The 16,045-nt window shown below is 45.6% G+C and overlaps 1 protein-coding gene across 1 annotated transcript in view; it reads right to left on the bottom strand.

The window, feature by feature from the left end:
• The window catches only part of sass6 (SAS-6 centriolar assembly protein), a 32,703-nt gene extending 16,686 nt beyond the window's left edge, over positions 1–16,017 (bottom strand). Inside the window, exons 1-9 of the mRNA XM_029633703.2 lie at positions 15,834–16,017; positions 15,424–15,484; positions 13,896–13,975; positions 13,720–13,824; positions 13,463–13,637; positions 13,070–13,147; positions 12,834–12,953; positions 1,300–1,491; positions 854–1,048 (exon numbers count right to left, since the gene is read on the bottom strand). Of these exons, the coding sequence (XP_029489563.1) occupies positions 854–1,048; positions 1,300–1,491; positions 12,834–12,953; positions 13,070–13,147; positions 13,463–13,637; positions 13,720–13,824; positions 13,896–13,975; positions 15,424–15,484; positions 15,834–15,898 (1,071 nt within the window). The 5' untranslated portion in view covers positions 15,899–16,017. The remainder of the gene's footprint in view (positions 1–853; positions 1,049–1,299; positions 1,492–12,833; positions 12,954–13,069; positions 13,148–13,462; positions 13,638–13,719; positions 13,825–13,895; positions 13,976–15,423; positions 15,485–15,833) is intronic.
• Positions 16,018–16,045: the final 28 nt, after the last annotated feature.

The raw sequence follows: 16,045 nt of genomic DNA, 5'->3' as shown, positions 1-16,045 counted from the left end.
ACAAACTGAGTGATTCCCCCTCTTGATTTCTCTTATGAAACGGGAATCTCTCTGCGATTATCAGTGGTTTGGGAGAATGTCATTTTACGGTAGCCACAATTTCATTATATGATTTATCACCAGGTTTCAGGCGTTACTAGGCTGCGCAGTAGATTGAATGGTTTTCCTCCCAAAACAGTCAAAAATGATGGCACAACGACTTCTGCTTTAATTCCATTTGCCAACACAAAGTACTCAAAACGTTCTGTGTAAGAACTCCATTGTTCCATAGATTCATCAAATGTTCCTATTTTCGGTTTATTTTTCTTTCTCACACTTTTCAGACGGTCCCTTACACCAGACCCTTTTTTTCCTTTCTTTTAACTCATGCTGACTTCACTTTCTCCCGCAGCGAAACTCTTCCTATCCCTCGAGGCTCTCGTTGCCGTGACATCAAAGGCTAGCTAGCATCACTCAGTCGAGTGCTCCACGTTTTGTTTGCGGTTTTCTACAGCGAAAAAAATAAATAACGAATTTAACTCAGAATTTCTGCCGAAGATGAGCACAAACGTGAAAACGTTTCTTCCTCGTCCCCAGTTTTGTTGTATAGCACACTGTATACAACTAATATAAGGACAGGACATGTGAAGGAAACAGAAATTAACGTCGGCATTGTATAATGCATTTCACAGGAAGAACATTCAACGTAGGTAAGCAAGGGGGGTTACAGGTGCCCTAAAGGGACAAAACTAGAATATCAATACATATCACATTGACATAATTCATTAATATTAATTTTAACAAAGATCCTGGCTTTTCTGACAGTATTGAGGGGGTAAATGCTCTCCATTTGCCCAGGGGACTGACTACATACCTTTTGTTGCTGAGTGGCTTCCAGCACTTCCTTGGTGCGGAGCACGAGCTGCTCCTTATCTTTCATCTCCTGCTCCAGGACTGCCACACGTGTCTGCAGCTGGTTCACCTGACGCTCCTTCTCGTGACACTCCGTGTCCAGGGTGCCGTTCTCCCTCCGAAGAGACAGGGCCTGCTGCTTCGCTCGCTGAGACTCCTGTTCTCACATACACACTTGTCAGCAGGTTATTTAGAAATTGGTGGTCAACATGGCGGCCGGCAAGATTTCAATTTCTCTATTAAATCAGGAATTCAATATGGATGTAAAACAAACAAAAAAACACATGATATGAACCGACAGATACTTATCCTAGGAGCGTTTCAGACTTAAAAATGTAAACTGTTCACAAAAGTGGCGGTTATGAAATTTCCCCCACTAAATGATGGCCGCTTGCGTCCCCCCCTCACCTCTTCCAGTCCCACTAGTTTGGCTTTGAAGTCGCGGATGGTGGACTCGCTCTTGTATCTCTTCTCAGTCAGGTCCCTGTTGGAGGTCTCAAGCTCGGCCAGCCTGCTCTGCAGCTGTTGGGTGCTCTTAGTGTGGGCTCCCTCCAGCTCCCGGCGCAGCTGCTCGTTTTGCTGCTGCAGCCTGGTTTGTGTCTGCACAGGGCAAGATGAGAAACACCACAAGAGAAAACCACTTATTTTTGAGAGAAATCATAAAATCTAGCATGAGAACTACGTTAATAGAAGTGAGCTTCTAATTTTTTCTAGCTTTCAAATAGGCACATTCTTCTCTCCCCTATGTCTTTAGTGTACAAGAGAACGTAGTGTACCATGTTCTCTGTCAATATGCATAGTAAAATAATGGTTTATTAATAAACAACTCCAAGGGGGCCCCTTTTTCTCTCCCAAATTCTGTTTTATATTTTCCCAAATTCTGTTCCTCAGTTTATTTTTCCAGGTTTTAGATTTTTTTTTTTTTCACTCTCAAAATTACAATAGTTCATAAAGAAACAACATATGTTCTGGGTTGATGTCAATGCTTAAATCACAGAACACTTACTTTTATGTCTGGAAGATTTTTTTGTGTGCAATTCCCCTTTAATTGTGCATCTAGCCCAGTGGTCACCAAACTACGGCCCGTCAGCACATTTGGCCCGGCCCTCTGAACAATACCAGAGACGCTATCGAATTTTTTTCCTATTTGGCCTCCAGAAAAAAAATCCTAGGCCCGGCCCTGTCAAAGAGAGAACGGAATAATGGCGAAAAGGTTAGGTAAGAGAAAAATTGATTCAGAATGCAGGGTATTTAACCTGCAGTGGACAAACGATTTTTTTTTTGTTCAATGCAAAGAAAAGGCTGTTTGTCTCATCTGTCAAGAGACGGTGGCGGTATTCAAAGAATACAATCTTCGCCGACACTATGAATCCCGTCACAAAGACAAGTACGATAGCTTGCAAGGCCAAATACGAGCAGACAAACTCTCAAAGCTAAAAAGTGGACTACTATCTCAGCAGAATACATTTGTACGCCAAGCTCAGCTGAACCAGGCATCCGTTCGGGCCAGCTTTCGGGTTGCTAAACTGATAGCAAGAAGCGGTAAGCCTTTCACTGACGGAGAGTTTGTTAAGAAATGTATGGATGCTGTCGCGGAGGAGGTGTGTTCCGAGAAGAAAGATGCATTTAATGCCGTAAGTCTGTCGGCGAGTACAATCACCAGACGCGTTGAAGAAATCGGGAGTAATGTATATGCCCAGCTGCAGCAGAAGACGAAAGAATTTGACTTTTTTCATTAGCACTGGATGAGAGCACGGACGTGCAAGACACAGCGCAACTGCTCATTTTTATTCGTGGAGTTAGCGCAAACTTTGAGATATGCGAGGAGCTGGCAGCCCTCCAAAGTCTCAAAGGGACTACAACGGGAGAGGATATTTTTGACAAAGTGTGCCAAACCATGGAGAAGTTGGACCTGGACTGGTCAAAGCTAGCTAGCATCACGACTGACGGGGCTCCTAGCATGGTGGGCGAAACTCGCGGTCTAATAGGACGCATGAACCGGGAGTTGGAAAAAAGGGGTCTCACCACCCCGCTACGAGTCCACTGCCTAATTCACCAGCAAGCACTGTGCTGCAAAGTGTTGAAGTGGGATTCTGTAATGAAGGTTGTGGTGTCGTGCATAAACTTCATCAGAGCAAAGGGACTTAAACACAGGCAGTTCCAAGAATTCCTGTCTGAACTGGAGTCTACGCACGGAGATGTGCTGTACTACACAGAGGTCCGATGGCTGAGCCGGGGCAGAGTTTTGAGGCGTTTTACGAGCTGCTACCCGAAATTAACGCATTTCTTCATTTAAAAGACAAAACGGTCCCAGAGCTGATCGACCCAGAATGGAAATGGCACCTCGCATTTTTAACAGACGTGACAGAAATACTTAACAGCCTTAACTTGCAGCTAGAAGGCGAGGGGAAACTCATTTGCGACATGTATTCACACATAAAAGCATTTGAGGTGAAATTAGCGCTGCTTTTGGAACAAGTGAAAAGCGCAACTTCGTCCATCTTCCTGCTACCCAAAACCTGTCGACAGAGAACCCAGCGGTCCCGTTCCCAGCTGAAAAGTGCGTGGAAGCACTGGAAATGCTGAAGGCGGAGTTCGGTGTGCGATTCAGTGAACTACATGTTCATGCAAAAGAAATCCGTCTTTTTCAGAACCCCTTTGTTGCCGACATTGATGAAGCCCAGCCTTCATATCAGTTTGAGTTGGCTGAGTTACAGAACTGTGATGTTCTGAAAGACGCATTCAAGCCCAACAGTCTCATTGACTTCTATGCCGCCCTCCCAAACGACACATATCCAAACATCAAAAAAACACACAATGAAAATGTCCACAGTTTTTGGCAGCACGTATATCTGCGAGAAAACCTTTTCTCGCATGAAACTGCTGAAAACCCCGATGAGATCAAGATTGACAGATGAACATTTGCATCAGTGCTTGAGACTGGCTGTAACTAGAATGGAACCTGATATTCAACTTCTCACCAGCCAGATGCAGGCCCACAGTTCACACTGATGAACATACATAGGTAAGCTCACTTTTCTGACTTGAATGAGTCATTCTGAGCATAAACAAATATAATCATAATAAAATCTACTGGGATAAAATCCATCTTTACAACCATACTGGTAGTGAAATGTATTGTGCTGTGTAGGTGCTGTATCACTTAGTTCAGTTTCTCAACCTGCTTCTTTTGTGGTTTTCACAGGGAAGTTGATGAGAGAGAGCTGCAAACAGCGGTGTCTACAAGCCTACTGGAACCTACAAAAGGATTATAAGGAAGGAACACAAGAACTTTAAGAGACTGCTCATATGTGTCAGAGAGATTCTGCTCTGACAACTGAGCTGAACTTTTATCTGTTAAGATTGTGCATGGCACGACAGAAAGTTAATGTTCCATGGCTTTTTTTTCTATGAAGAACCCAGAGAGAGTTATTTAGTCATTATTTATTTCCTGTTTTTTCTGTGAAGAACTCAGAGAGGGTTATTTAGTTATTATTTATTTCATTAAAAGTGTTATTATTTGTTTCCTGACTTTTTTTCTGTAAAGAACCTGGAAAGGGTTATTTGGTTATGTGTGGCTTTCTGGAAAACAATAAATTTTTTAAGCTCCCCTACGATCGTCACACTTTTTCTGTTACAAACTGACACCGGCCCCCCATCAGAGAAGGGAAAAGTTATGTGGCCCTCACAGGAAAAAGTTTGGGGACCCCTGATCTAGCCCTTTAATTGTGCATCTAGCCCTTTAATTGTGCATCTAGCGAGTGAGGAATGTGCCATCGAATGTTCTGGTCTGGTGATGGTTCTGTGCTGCTGCTGCTCATTTCACAGCAAAGTTTGCAAATAAATAATAGATACAAATGAAATACTTACTCATTATATAATTCTCCCAGGTAAACCTACTTTGCAGTTAACATTTAATTGAGAAGGTTTTTGAGAAAGTGTTCCTGTCAACCCACAAGACCATTATCACATTTTTTTTGCACTTCCGGGTTGGAGCGAGCAGTCGCATCCGCACTTCGGTCTGCAGGTAGTATAACTTTTCATTACATTTCATTATAGTACAACGGTTTGATTTGTCTAATCTTAGCAATTTCTTCTTAGCTAGCTACATAGCCGTCTTTGTATCAAAGATAATTGCGTAATTATCGTATTTCGTCGTCCTAACGTAGTCTACACTGCCATCTGCCCAGCAGCTAGCCAGCTAGCTAACGTCCACCGGCTACCGAATAGCAGCACTGTAGGAACTATTACCCTCAACTGAACGACTTGATTAGTGTAGTGTTAGCTAGCTACATAGTTGTCTTTGCTGTCTTCGTATCCAAGATACGCTTGCGTCCCAACTAGAGCTCTGGAAATGCAAATGTGCTACGCTAAATGCTAATAGTATTAGTTAAAACTCAAAAGTTCATTAAAATACACATGCAGGGTATCAAATTAAAGCTACACTCGTTGTGAATCCAGGCAACAAGTCAGATTTTTAAAATGCTTTTCGGCGACAGCATGAGAAGCTATTATCTGATAGCATGCACCAATACACTACAACAGAAAAGCACAGAAGGGGACGTAAACAAAATAATTAGCATTTCGGCGTTACACAAACCGCACAATAAAATAGAAAACAGTCATTACCTTTCACCATCTTCTTTGTTGGCACTCCTAGATGTCCCATAAACACTATTGGGTCTTTATTTCGATTAAATCGGGCCATATAAAGCCAAGATATCGTTATATGTAGACTGTGTGATAAACGAAAAAAACAGCGATTTCACAACGTAACGTCATTTTTTTAAATTCAAAAAGTAGACGATAAACTTTCACAAAACACTTCGAAATACGTTTGTAATGCTACTTTAGGTATTAGTAAACGTTAATAAGCGATAAAAATCATCCGTAGGCGATGTAAATATCATGAGCTGTCGTCTTGGAAAAAATTTCAGGAGAGAGCTCTTCCGGAATGATCTGGGCGGAGACCGGAGGTAAGCGGTGCCCCTCTTTCGGTTCAACCAAGAATCAAAGATGATTAAATTGACAAGATACTCGACAACATGGGGATGCTGTGGGAGTTGAATGCTCGGTCTTATCTAATTCGGCTCACTGTTAACAATTGCTTGAAGTGGCACAAGGATATTTATTTCCATTTTCTGTGATCAGGTTTTCCTGCGCTTTCCGATGTAACGCACGTTATGTAATAGCCACAGTCGTGATTTAACCAGTTTTAAAAACGTCCGAGAGTTTCCTATCCACACATTCTAACCATATGAACGAGAACCCAGCTGGCATATTCCTGGCATGAGTAGCAGGGCGCTGAAATGTTGCGCGATTTTTAACAAAATGTTCAAAAAAGTAGAGGGTAGGAGCAACAGGTTAATTTACCGAGGTTAGCTAGCCAGCTATTTGTCGTCCTTAACGCAGGAGACACTGCTAGCTAGCCAACAGCTAGCCAACGTCTACCGAATAGAACTCAACAACCCGGTCGCATTCCGCCTCGCTCCACAGGTAGTATCACATTTTCATTTCATTTCATTACAGTACAACGGTTTGATTTGTTGATCGTAGCTAGCTACATAGCTAGCTACATAGCCGTCTCTGTATCAAAGATAATTGTGTAGTCTAGAGCGATTTTCTAGGTTAGCTAGCCAGCTATTGTCGTTCTTTTAACGCAACGTAACGTAATCAACACTGCTAGCTAGCCAGCTAGCCCCCGAATCAACAACGCAGCCACTGCCAGCTAGCCTACAAAGTCAACAACGCAGCCACTGCCAGCTAGCCTACTTCAGCAGTACTGTATCATTTTAATCATTTTAGTCAATAAGTAGCCTGTCAACTATGTGTCTGTCTATCCCTGTTCTCTCCTCTCTGCACAGACCATACAAACGCTCCACACCGCGTGGCCGCGGCCACCCTAATCTGGTGGTCCCAGCGCGCACGACCCACGTGGAGTTCCAGGTCTCCGGTAGCCTCTGGAACTGCCGATCTGCGGCCAACAAGGCAGAGTTCATCTCAGCCTATGCCTCCCTCCAGTCCCTCGACTTCTTGGCACTGACGGAAACATGGATCACCACAGATAACACCGCTACTCCTACTGCTCTCTCTTCGTCCGCCCACGTGTTCTCGCACACCCCGAGAGCTTCTGGTCAGCGGGGTGGTGGCACCGGGATCCTCATCTCTCCCAAGTGGTCATTCTCTCTTTCTCCCCTTACCCATCTGTCTATCGCCTCCTTTGAATTCCATGCTGTCACAGTTACCAGCCCTTTCAAGCTTAACATCCTTATCATTTATCGCCCTCCAGGTTCCCTCGGAGAGTTCATCAATGAGCTTGATGCCTTGATAAGCTCCTTTCCTGAGGACGGCTCACCTCTCACAGTTCTGGGCGACTTTAACCTCCCCACGTCTACCTTTGACTCATTCCTCTCTGCCTCCTTCTTTCCACTCCTCTCCTCTTTTGACCTCTCCCTCTCACCTTCCCCCCTACTCACAAGGCAGGCAATACGCTCAACCTCATCTTTACTAGATGCTGTTCTTCCACTAACCTCATTGCAACTCCCCTCCAAGTCTCCGACCACTACCTTGTATCCTTTTCCCTCTCGCTCTGATCCAACACTTCCCACACTGCCCCTACTCGGATGGTATCGCGCCGTCCCAACCTTCGCTCTCTCTCCCCCGCTACTCTCTCCTCTTCCATCCTATCATCTCTTCCCTCTGCTCAAAATCTCCTGATTCTGCCTCCTCAACCCTCCTCTCCTCCCTTTCTGCATCCTTTGACTCTCTATGTCCCCTATCCTCCAGGCCGGCTCGGTCCTCCCCTCCCGCTCCGTGGCTCGACGACTCATTGCGAGCTCACAGAACAGGGCTCCGGGCAGCCGAGCGGAAATGGAGGAAAACTCGCCTCCCTGCGGACCTGGCATCCTTTCACTCCCTCCTCTCTACATTTTCCTCTCCTGTCTCTGCTGCTAAAGCCACTTTCTACCACTCTAAATTCCAAGCATCTGCCTCTAACCCTAGGAAGCTCTTTGCCACCTTCTCCTCCCTCCTGAATCCTCCTCCCCCTCCCTGCAGATGACTTCGTCAACCATTTTGAAAAGAAGGTCGACGACATCCGATCCTCGTTTGCTAAGTCAAACGACACCGCTGGTTCTGCTCACACTGCCCTACCCTGTGCTCTGACCTCTTTCTCCCCTCTCTCTCCAGATGAAATCTCGCGTCTTGTGACGGCCGGCCGCCCAACAACCTGCCCGCTTGACCCTATCCCCTCCTCTCTTCTCCAGACCATTTCCGGTGACCTTCTCCCTTACCTCACCTCGCTCATCAACTCATCCCTGACTGCTGGCTACGTCCCTCCCGTCTTCAAGAGAGCGAGAGTTGCACCCCTTCTGAAAAAACCTACACTCGATCCCTCCGATGTCAACAACTACAGACCAGTATCCCTTCTTTCTTTTCTCTCCAAAACTCTTGAACGTGCCGTCCTTGGCCAGCTCTCCCGCTATCTCTCTCAGAATGACCTTCTTGATCCAAATCAGTCAGGTTTCAAGACTAGTCATTCAACTGAGACTGCTCTTCTCTGTATCACGGAGGCGCTCCGCACTGCTAAAGCTAACTCTCTCTCCTCTGCTCTCATCCTTCTAGACCAGGGGTGTCAAAGTCAAATGGACGGAGGGCCAAATAAAAAAATCAGCTACAAGACGAGGGCCGGACTGTTCGAATGTTCATTGAAAATTTTTTAAATGACGCATATAGTCTAGTGAACCTAATTGAACCTACTGAAAACCTAACAAATATATTACAATATGATCAGATAAATAAAGCAATATTTTCTTATGGCTCTGTCAGTAATCTTTAATTTTCAACAGACACAAAAGACAAATTTCCTTTATATAAATATCCCCATAACATGAACATTAAATGAAAGAAACCGGTATTCAAGGCACCATCAGTAGACTATATTTTCTATTTTAGCAAAAGTGGGCTAAATTTACTTCAAAGAAAAAACAATAATAGCAATTTTCTATCATCCACTCAACTGAAATATTTTTAAAATATAATTGGATTGAAATACAAAAAAATAAAGTGCAAAAATCTATTAATCAAAAACAACACTTTGTTTAAGGAGAAGTAACATGCAGTGAAAACAAATATTAAATTTTAACTTTTAAACTTGAACTGAGTAAAAACTCTAAATATGTGATTGCACAGTAATGTTCACTTGTTTGAGGTTGAGGGTGATACTTGGTGGTGTCCCATCTTTTCCACAAGTTCATCAATGTTCGGGGTAAGGCTCTGAGCTGAAGAAATCCTCAGAATTGAGTGGAGGTGTTCAGCAGTAAGTCGACTTCTGTGTGATGTTTTGTTCAGGTTCATCAAAGAAAACAGTTGTTCACACAGGTATGTGCTGCCAAACATAGACAACGTTTGAGCAGCCTGGATGCGCAGCTGGGGCATTGTGCCGGGGAGGAAACGGGCGAACTCCGCAGCACCCACTGCCGCATATTTTGCCCTCAGTGCATCATTGCATTGGAGGTCAATCAACTCCATTTGGAGGTTTGGTGGTGAGCTTTCCACGTCAACAGCAAATGGGTTACCGAGCAGTTCCAACCTGCTTTTTTGTGCTTCAAAGTCAGCAAATCGGCGTCGAAAGTCAGCGGCAAGCATACCTATTTTATCAGCCAACTGTGTGCTCGGGAACGCACTGGTAGAGAGCTTCTCTTTCATGGTCTGGCAGCTGGGAAAGTGGCTCAAATTTTCTTTCCGCATCTGCGTCTCCCACAGAGTCAGTTTGGTTTTAAATGCCTTCACTGTACTGTACATATCAGAGATGACACGATCCCGACCCTGCAGCTGCAAGTTTATTGCATTCAGATGACTCGTAATGTCACACAGAAAAGCCATTTCACACAGAAACATTTCGTCTCGGAGTTGTGTTGTGTCTTTCCCTTTGCTGTCCAAGAACAGACAAATCTCCTCACGAAGCTCGAAACATCTTTGAAGCACCTTTCCCTGGCTTAGCCATCGCACCTCTGTGTGATAAGGCAAATCACCATGCTCCGTTTCTAACTCCGTCAGAAATGCCTTGAACTGGCGGTGATTCAAACCTTTGGCTCTGATAAAGTTAACTGTGCGCGTGATGATGCTCATTACATGCTCCATTTTCAAGGCTTTACCGCACAACGCTTCCTGGTGTATGATACAATGATAAGCTGTCAGCTCACCTGTCGCGTTTTCCTCTTGCATCTTTTCCCGTATCTTCGCCACCAGTCCGCTCCTGTGTCCACACATCGCAGGTGCTCCGTCGGTTGTCAAACCCACGAGTTTTTCCCAAGGCAGCTTCATCTCATTTACACATCTTGACACCTCTTCATACAAATCATGCCCCGTAGTTGTGCCATGCATAGGACGTAAAGCCAAAAACTCCTCTGTCACGCTTAGGTTGGAGTCCACTCCGCGGATGAAAATTGACAACTGGGCAATGTCAGAAATGTCGGTGCTCTCATCCACAGCCAAGGAATATGCAATAAAATCTTTTCCCTTTTTCACAAGCTGCTCTTTTAGATTGATGGACAACTGGTCTACTCTCTCGGCAATGGTGTTTCTGCTCAGACTCACATTTAAAAAGAGTTGCCTTTTTTCTGGGCAAACTTCGTCACAAACTTTAATCATGCAGTTTTTGATGAAATCCCCCTCCGTAAATGGCCGGGCTGATTTAGCGATCTCTTCTGCCAAAATAAAACTGGCCTTGACAGCAGCCTGGCCTTGTGATTTGGCTTTTTTGAACAGAGCCTGTCGAGATTTGAGGCCTCGTTTTAATTCCTCTGCCTTTTGTAGCCTTTGTTCCATGTCCATATTCTTGTTTTTGTCCGCGTGTTTCGTTTCATAATGTCGTCTCAGATTATACTCTTTCAGTACCGCCACACTTTCTCCACACAGAAGACACACAGGTTTTCCAGCTACCTTCGTGAACATATACTCCGACTCCCACCTTGTTTGAAACCCCGGTTCTCAGTATCCACCTTCCGTTTTGCCATTTTTGATGGGTATCTGAAAGTTAATTTTACTGTGATGCTGACGACTGCTGTGCCAATAAATATTGAAATGAAGCAGCCTACTGCTCGGTGCGTCACCTTTGCATTGTGGGAAATGTAGTATTGGTGCGTGTAAAAGATCTGCGGGCTGCCGGCTTGCTGCGGGCCGGTTCTAATAATAAATCAAGATCATCCCAGGGGCCGTAAAAAACCTTCTTGCGGGCCGGATGTGGCCCGCGGGCCTTGACTCTGACATATGTGTTCTAGACCTATCGGCTGCCTTCGATACTGTGAACCATCAGATCCTCCTCTCCACCCTCTCCGAGTTGGGCATCTCCGGCGCGGCCCACGCTTGGATTGCGTCCTACCTGACAGGTCGCTCCTACCAGGTGGCGTGGCGAGAATCCGTCTCCTCACCACGTGCTCTCACCACTGGTGTCCCCCAGGGCTCTGTTCTAGGCCCTCTCCTATTCTCGCTATACACCAAGTCACTTGGCTCTGTCATAACCTCACATGGTCTCTCCTATCATTGCTATGCAGACGACACACAATTAATCTTCTCCTTTCCCCCTTCTGATGACCAGGTGGCGAATCGCATCTCTGCATGTCTGGCAGACATATCAGTGTGGATGACGGATCACCACCTCAAGCTGAACCTCGGTAAGACGGAGCTGCTCTTCCTCCCGGGGAAGGACTACCCGTTCCATGATCTCGCCATCACGGTTGACAACTCCACTGTGTCCTCCTCCCAGAGCGCTAAGAACCTTGGCGTGATCCTGGACAACACCCTGTCGTTCTCAACTAACATCAAGGCGGTGGCCCGTTCCTGTAGGTTCATGCTCTACAACATCCGCAGAGTACGACCCTGCCTCACACAGGAAGCGGCGCAGGTCCTAATCCAGGCACTTGTCATCTCCCGTCTGGATTACTGCAACTCGCTGTTGGCTGGGCTCCCTGCCTGTGCCATTAAACCCCTACAACTCATCCAGAACGCCGCAGCCCGTCTGGTGTTCAACCTTCCCACGTTCTCTCACGTCACCCCGCTCCTCCGCTCCCTCCACTGGCTTCCAGTTGAAGCTCGCATCCGCTACAAGACCATGGTGCTTGCCTACGGAGCTGTGAGGGGAACGGCACCTCAGTACCTCCAGGCTCTGATCAGGCCCTACACCCAAACAAGGGCACTGCGTTCATCCACCTCTGGCCTGCTCGCCTCCCTATCACTGAGGAAGTACAGTTCCCGCTCAGCCCAGTCAAAACTGTTCGCTGCTCTGGCCCCCCAATGGTGGAACAAACTCCCTCACGACGCCAGGACAGCGGAGTCAATCACCACCTTCCGGAGACACCTGAAACCCCACCTCTTTAAGGAATACCTAGGATAGGATAAAGTAATCCTTCTCACCCCCCCCCCTTAAAAGATTTAGATGCACTATTGTAAAGTGGCTGTTCCACTGGATGTCATAAGGTGAATGCACCAATTTGTAAGTCGCTCTGGATAAGAGCGTCTGCTAAATGACTTAAATGTAAAACTGGCCACTAATGGAGTGATAGACAAACGGGTGCAATATTTCTGGAAATGAATTGGAAGATAGTGTTAGGTTTGGCTTTTTAAGCCAATAGTGGGATAATTTCAATGTGTTGATTAGATAGTAGCTGGGAGCTTTCGGTGTCTACTTGAGAGATTTGTTCATGACAGTTTTCGGTGGAACACGTGAAAATTGCATGTAATTTCAGAATTGTTTGGCGAGCTTCTCATTAGGTGGGCTGCGAGCTACTGGTAGCTCGCTATAAACCTGTTGGAGACTCCAGTCATCTCAAATAGATAAAAAAAATATTCAAGGTTTTATGGCTTCTGATAACTGGAATAGCACTTAGACGATTTCAGGCAGTTAACTAAACATCATACTTATAATACGAGAAGTTACTTGATACCTCCAAAGCGTTCTCCCGCTCTGCAGTGAGGTCCTGAGAGTGGCGGCTCGACAGAGCGCTTGTTTGGCTGGTCCACTCAGACCGAAGCTTGTCTAGCTCTCTGCTCTTCTCCGACAGAGTCTGTAAGACACGTTTATATGAAAGGTGACCTTAAAAATCGGGACCCACTTAAGATGTTACTTCTCCCGCCTACATTTTTAGATGAATCAATCAATTCAGATCAACTACTGCTTTACCTGTTGTGTGTAGCTGAGCTGCCTCGAGAGATCATCTTCAGTCTTCTTCAGCCTCTGTTCCAACTGCTGCTTCTCCTCCTGACAGATCAAAATGGGGGGATAACTTAAAATACAACAAAGAAGTTTCTCAGACTTTAGTATAATGCAGTCTGTGTTGCTTCATGGAATCTCCCAAGGTCTTTCATAGGTCTGCTACCAACCATTCCCAAGACTGAGGTCACAAAGACAACTAGGGGTGGTTTCCCAGACACAGATGAATCCTACTCCAGGACTAAAACCAACCTCAATGGAAAAACTCCATCAAAAATGTTTATTTTAATTTGATCCAGGACTAGGCTAAATCTGTGTCCCCGAAACTAGTGTTTCTGAGGGAGTTACGGGAGATTCACTTACCTTCACACAGGAAAGACAAACTGCCAGGTACTTCTTGATCTCCACGTCAGTGCCATGTAGCAGCTTCAGAGACAGGTGAGTGAGGTGCTTGAATGCGTTGGTCTCCACAACATTGAGGTTGGCAGGGCTGTGGTCTAATACTGGGGATGATGGAGATGACAACTGGAGCAGAAATCTAGGGAAAGGAGAGCAAAGAGACATCACATGTCCATGATCTCAGTTAGTGGAGACATTCAACGAGCTGAGAGTCTTCTCACCTTGGATTCTCTTTGTCTTGCTCCGAGATACACTGGTTTAGCAGGTCTATAAACTTCTGAGGAAAGGACGCAAAGTCTACCAACAGGCCCTGTTGAACTTTCAAACTGATGACAGAGAAGACGTAGGATTAGTGTATGCTCATTATAGTGGGCACAATGACTGAATTGTAAGATACCTTTGAAAATCCTCTTCTGATATGGCAAGGTTGTACAGAAAATAAGGGTCGGTGTCATCTGTCAGTCTCACCAGCAGATCCTAGAATGCAAAGTTGTGTTAGTTACAGTGGCTTTGTCACTAACTACTACTATATATGCTCTTCCTCCCGGGGAAGGACTGCCCGTTCCATGATCTCGCCATCACGGTTGACAACTCCATTGTGTCCTCCTCCCAGAGCGCTAAGAACCTTGGCGTGATCCTGGACAACACCCTGTCGTTCTCAACTAACATCAAGGCGGTGGCCCGTTCCTGTAGGTTCATGCTCTACAACATCCGCAGAGTACGACCCTGCCTCACACAGGAAGCGGCGCAGGTCCTAATCCAGGCACTTGTCATCTCCCGTCTGGATTACTGCAACTCGCTGTTGGCTGGGCTCCCTGCCTGTGCCATTAAACCCCTACAACTCATCCAGAACGCCGCAGCCCGTCTGGTGTTCAACCTTCCCAAGTTCTCTCACGTCACCCCGCTCCTCCGCTCCCTCCACTGGCTTCCAGTTGAAGCTCGCATCCGCTACAAGACCATGGTGCTTGCCTACGGAGCTGTGAGGGGAACGGCACCTCAGTACCTCCAGGCTCTGATCAGGCCCTACACCCAAACAAGGGCACTGCGTTCATCCACCTCTGGCCTGCTCGCCTCCCTACCACTGAGGAAGTACAGTTCCCGCTCAGCCCAGTCAAAACTGTTCGCTGCTCTGGCCCCCCAATGGTGGAACAAACTCCCTCACGACGCCAGGACAGCGGAGTCAATCACCACCTTCCGGAGACACCTGAAACCCCACCTCTTTAAGGAATACCTAGGATAGGATAAAGTAATCCCTCTCACCCCCCCCCCTGAAAAGATTTAGATGCACTACTGTTCCACTGGAGGTCATAAGGTGAATGCACCAATTTGTAAGTCGCTCTGGATAAGAGCGTCTGCTAAATGACTTAAATGTAAATGTTGAGGGAAGGACTGACATTTGGGAAAAGCAGACGTGATAGGGAATCCCTTGAACAGGGGAAGTGCATTGTCAACTAACGTCAATCATTAAGCAGAATCCAGTCGCTAATGTTTGTAGGTCAGCCCTTGAAAACCATTAAGGCCCATGAATAGTCTAACCCATGCATGCCTCCCAGAGAGCCACCCTTTTGCAACTTTCACTTCCATTAAAAACACCCACTAACAGTTATGTGGCTGTAATGCTGCATTGCTAATTAGGACTGGTGCTTCTCCAATGTGTTGTACCATGAAGTGAGTGACAGGAAACTTTTGGTGTTGTTGATGTCTGTTCAGCGGAAGTTACCCCGCTGTGGTATGATGTTGTATTGATGAGTCTATCTTTATGTTGGGTATTTATGCATGCCCACAGCAGTAAGCAATGCATTTCGAGATCAATGCACTGGTTTCTGAAACACTGCTCATTCACACTATATAAAAAGAGGGAGGGTGATGATGAGAAAATAATCCAGTCTTGCAAAACACCAACCAAGGTTGTAAGCACCACTTACCCTTTTGTGGACTGGATTAGTTGTTAATTGAAGCTCAATGCCGACTCTGATATTTCCTCTCCTGTAATGTAAAGTTAGCCAGAAAGATTCAATCAATGTATTTTTAGTCGTAACATACAACTCCATTGATATATTTGTTATTATCAAGCGCCATCTGGCGAATGGCGAAGATGACATTTAACGTTACTGAACATGCTAACTTAGCTAGCTAGCAATGTAACGCGTCGCACAGGTTGCTGGATAGTCTGTAGCTAGCTGATGCCCAGACACGACTATATCAAATTGATGAGCTACCTAGTTAGGCCGCAAGTGTCGATATTGCTTGATATCTAGCTAGTTACGGTAGCTAGATAACGTTAATTATGCTAGCTAGTTAACGAACGGTAACGTTAGCAATCAATCGAACTTACCTTTCTTCGCAATCTTTGCATTTGACGTGCACTTGCAATCGCTTGTTGAAAAGTGTTTCTGTCATGATTGTTTCATAATCCCAAAAATGTAGTGTCTAAATTGCAAATTCCAAGGTTCGATTTGTATGGCCTTGGTTTAAAAAAATAGTCTCTTCAATTTCGAGTTTGGCGCTTCTCTCCCGCGAATAACCGTTGGGGAAACATCCACTTGA

Source organism: Oncorhynchus nerka, linkage group LG25 (genome assembly GCF_034236695.1).
Source record: "Oncorhynchus nerka isolate Pitt River linkage group LG25, Oner_Uvic_2.0, whole genome shotgun sequence".
NCBI lineage: Eukaryota > Metazoa > Chordata > Actinopteri > Salmoniformes > Salmonidae > Oncorhynchus > Oncorhynchus nerka.
The sequence above is the reverse complement of the archived record's forward strand: the minus strand, read 5'-3'. Positions and strand labels throughout refer to the sequence as shown.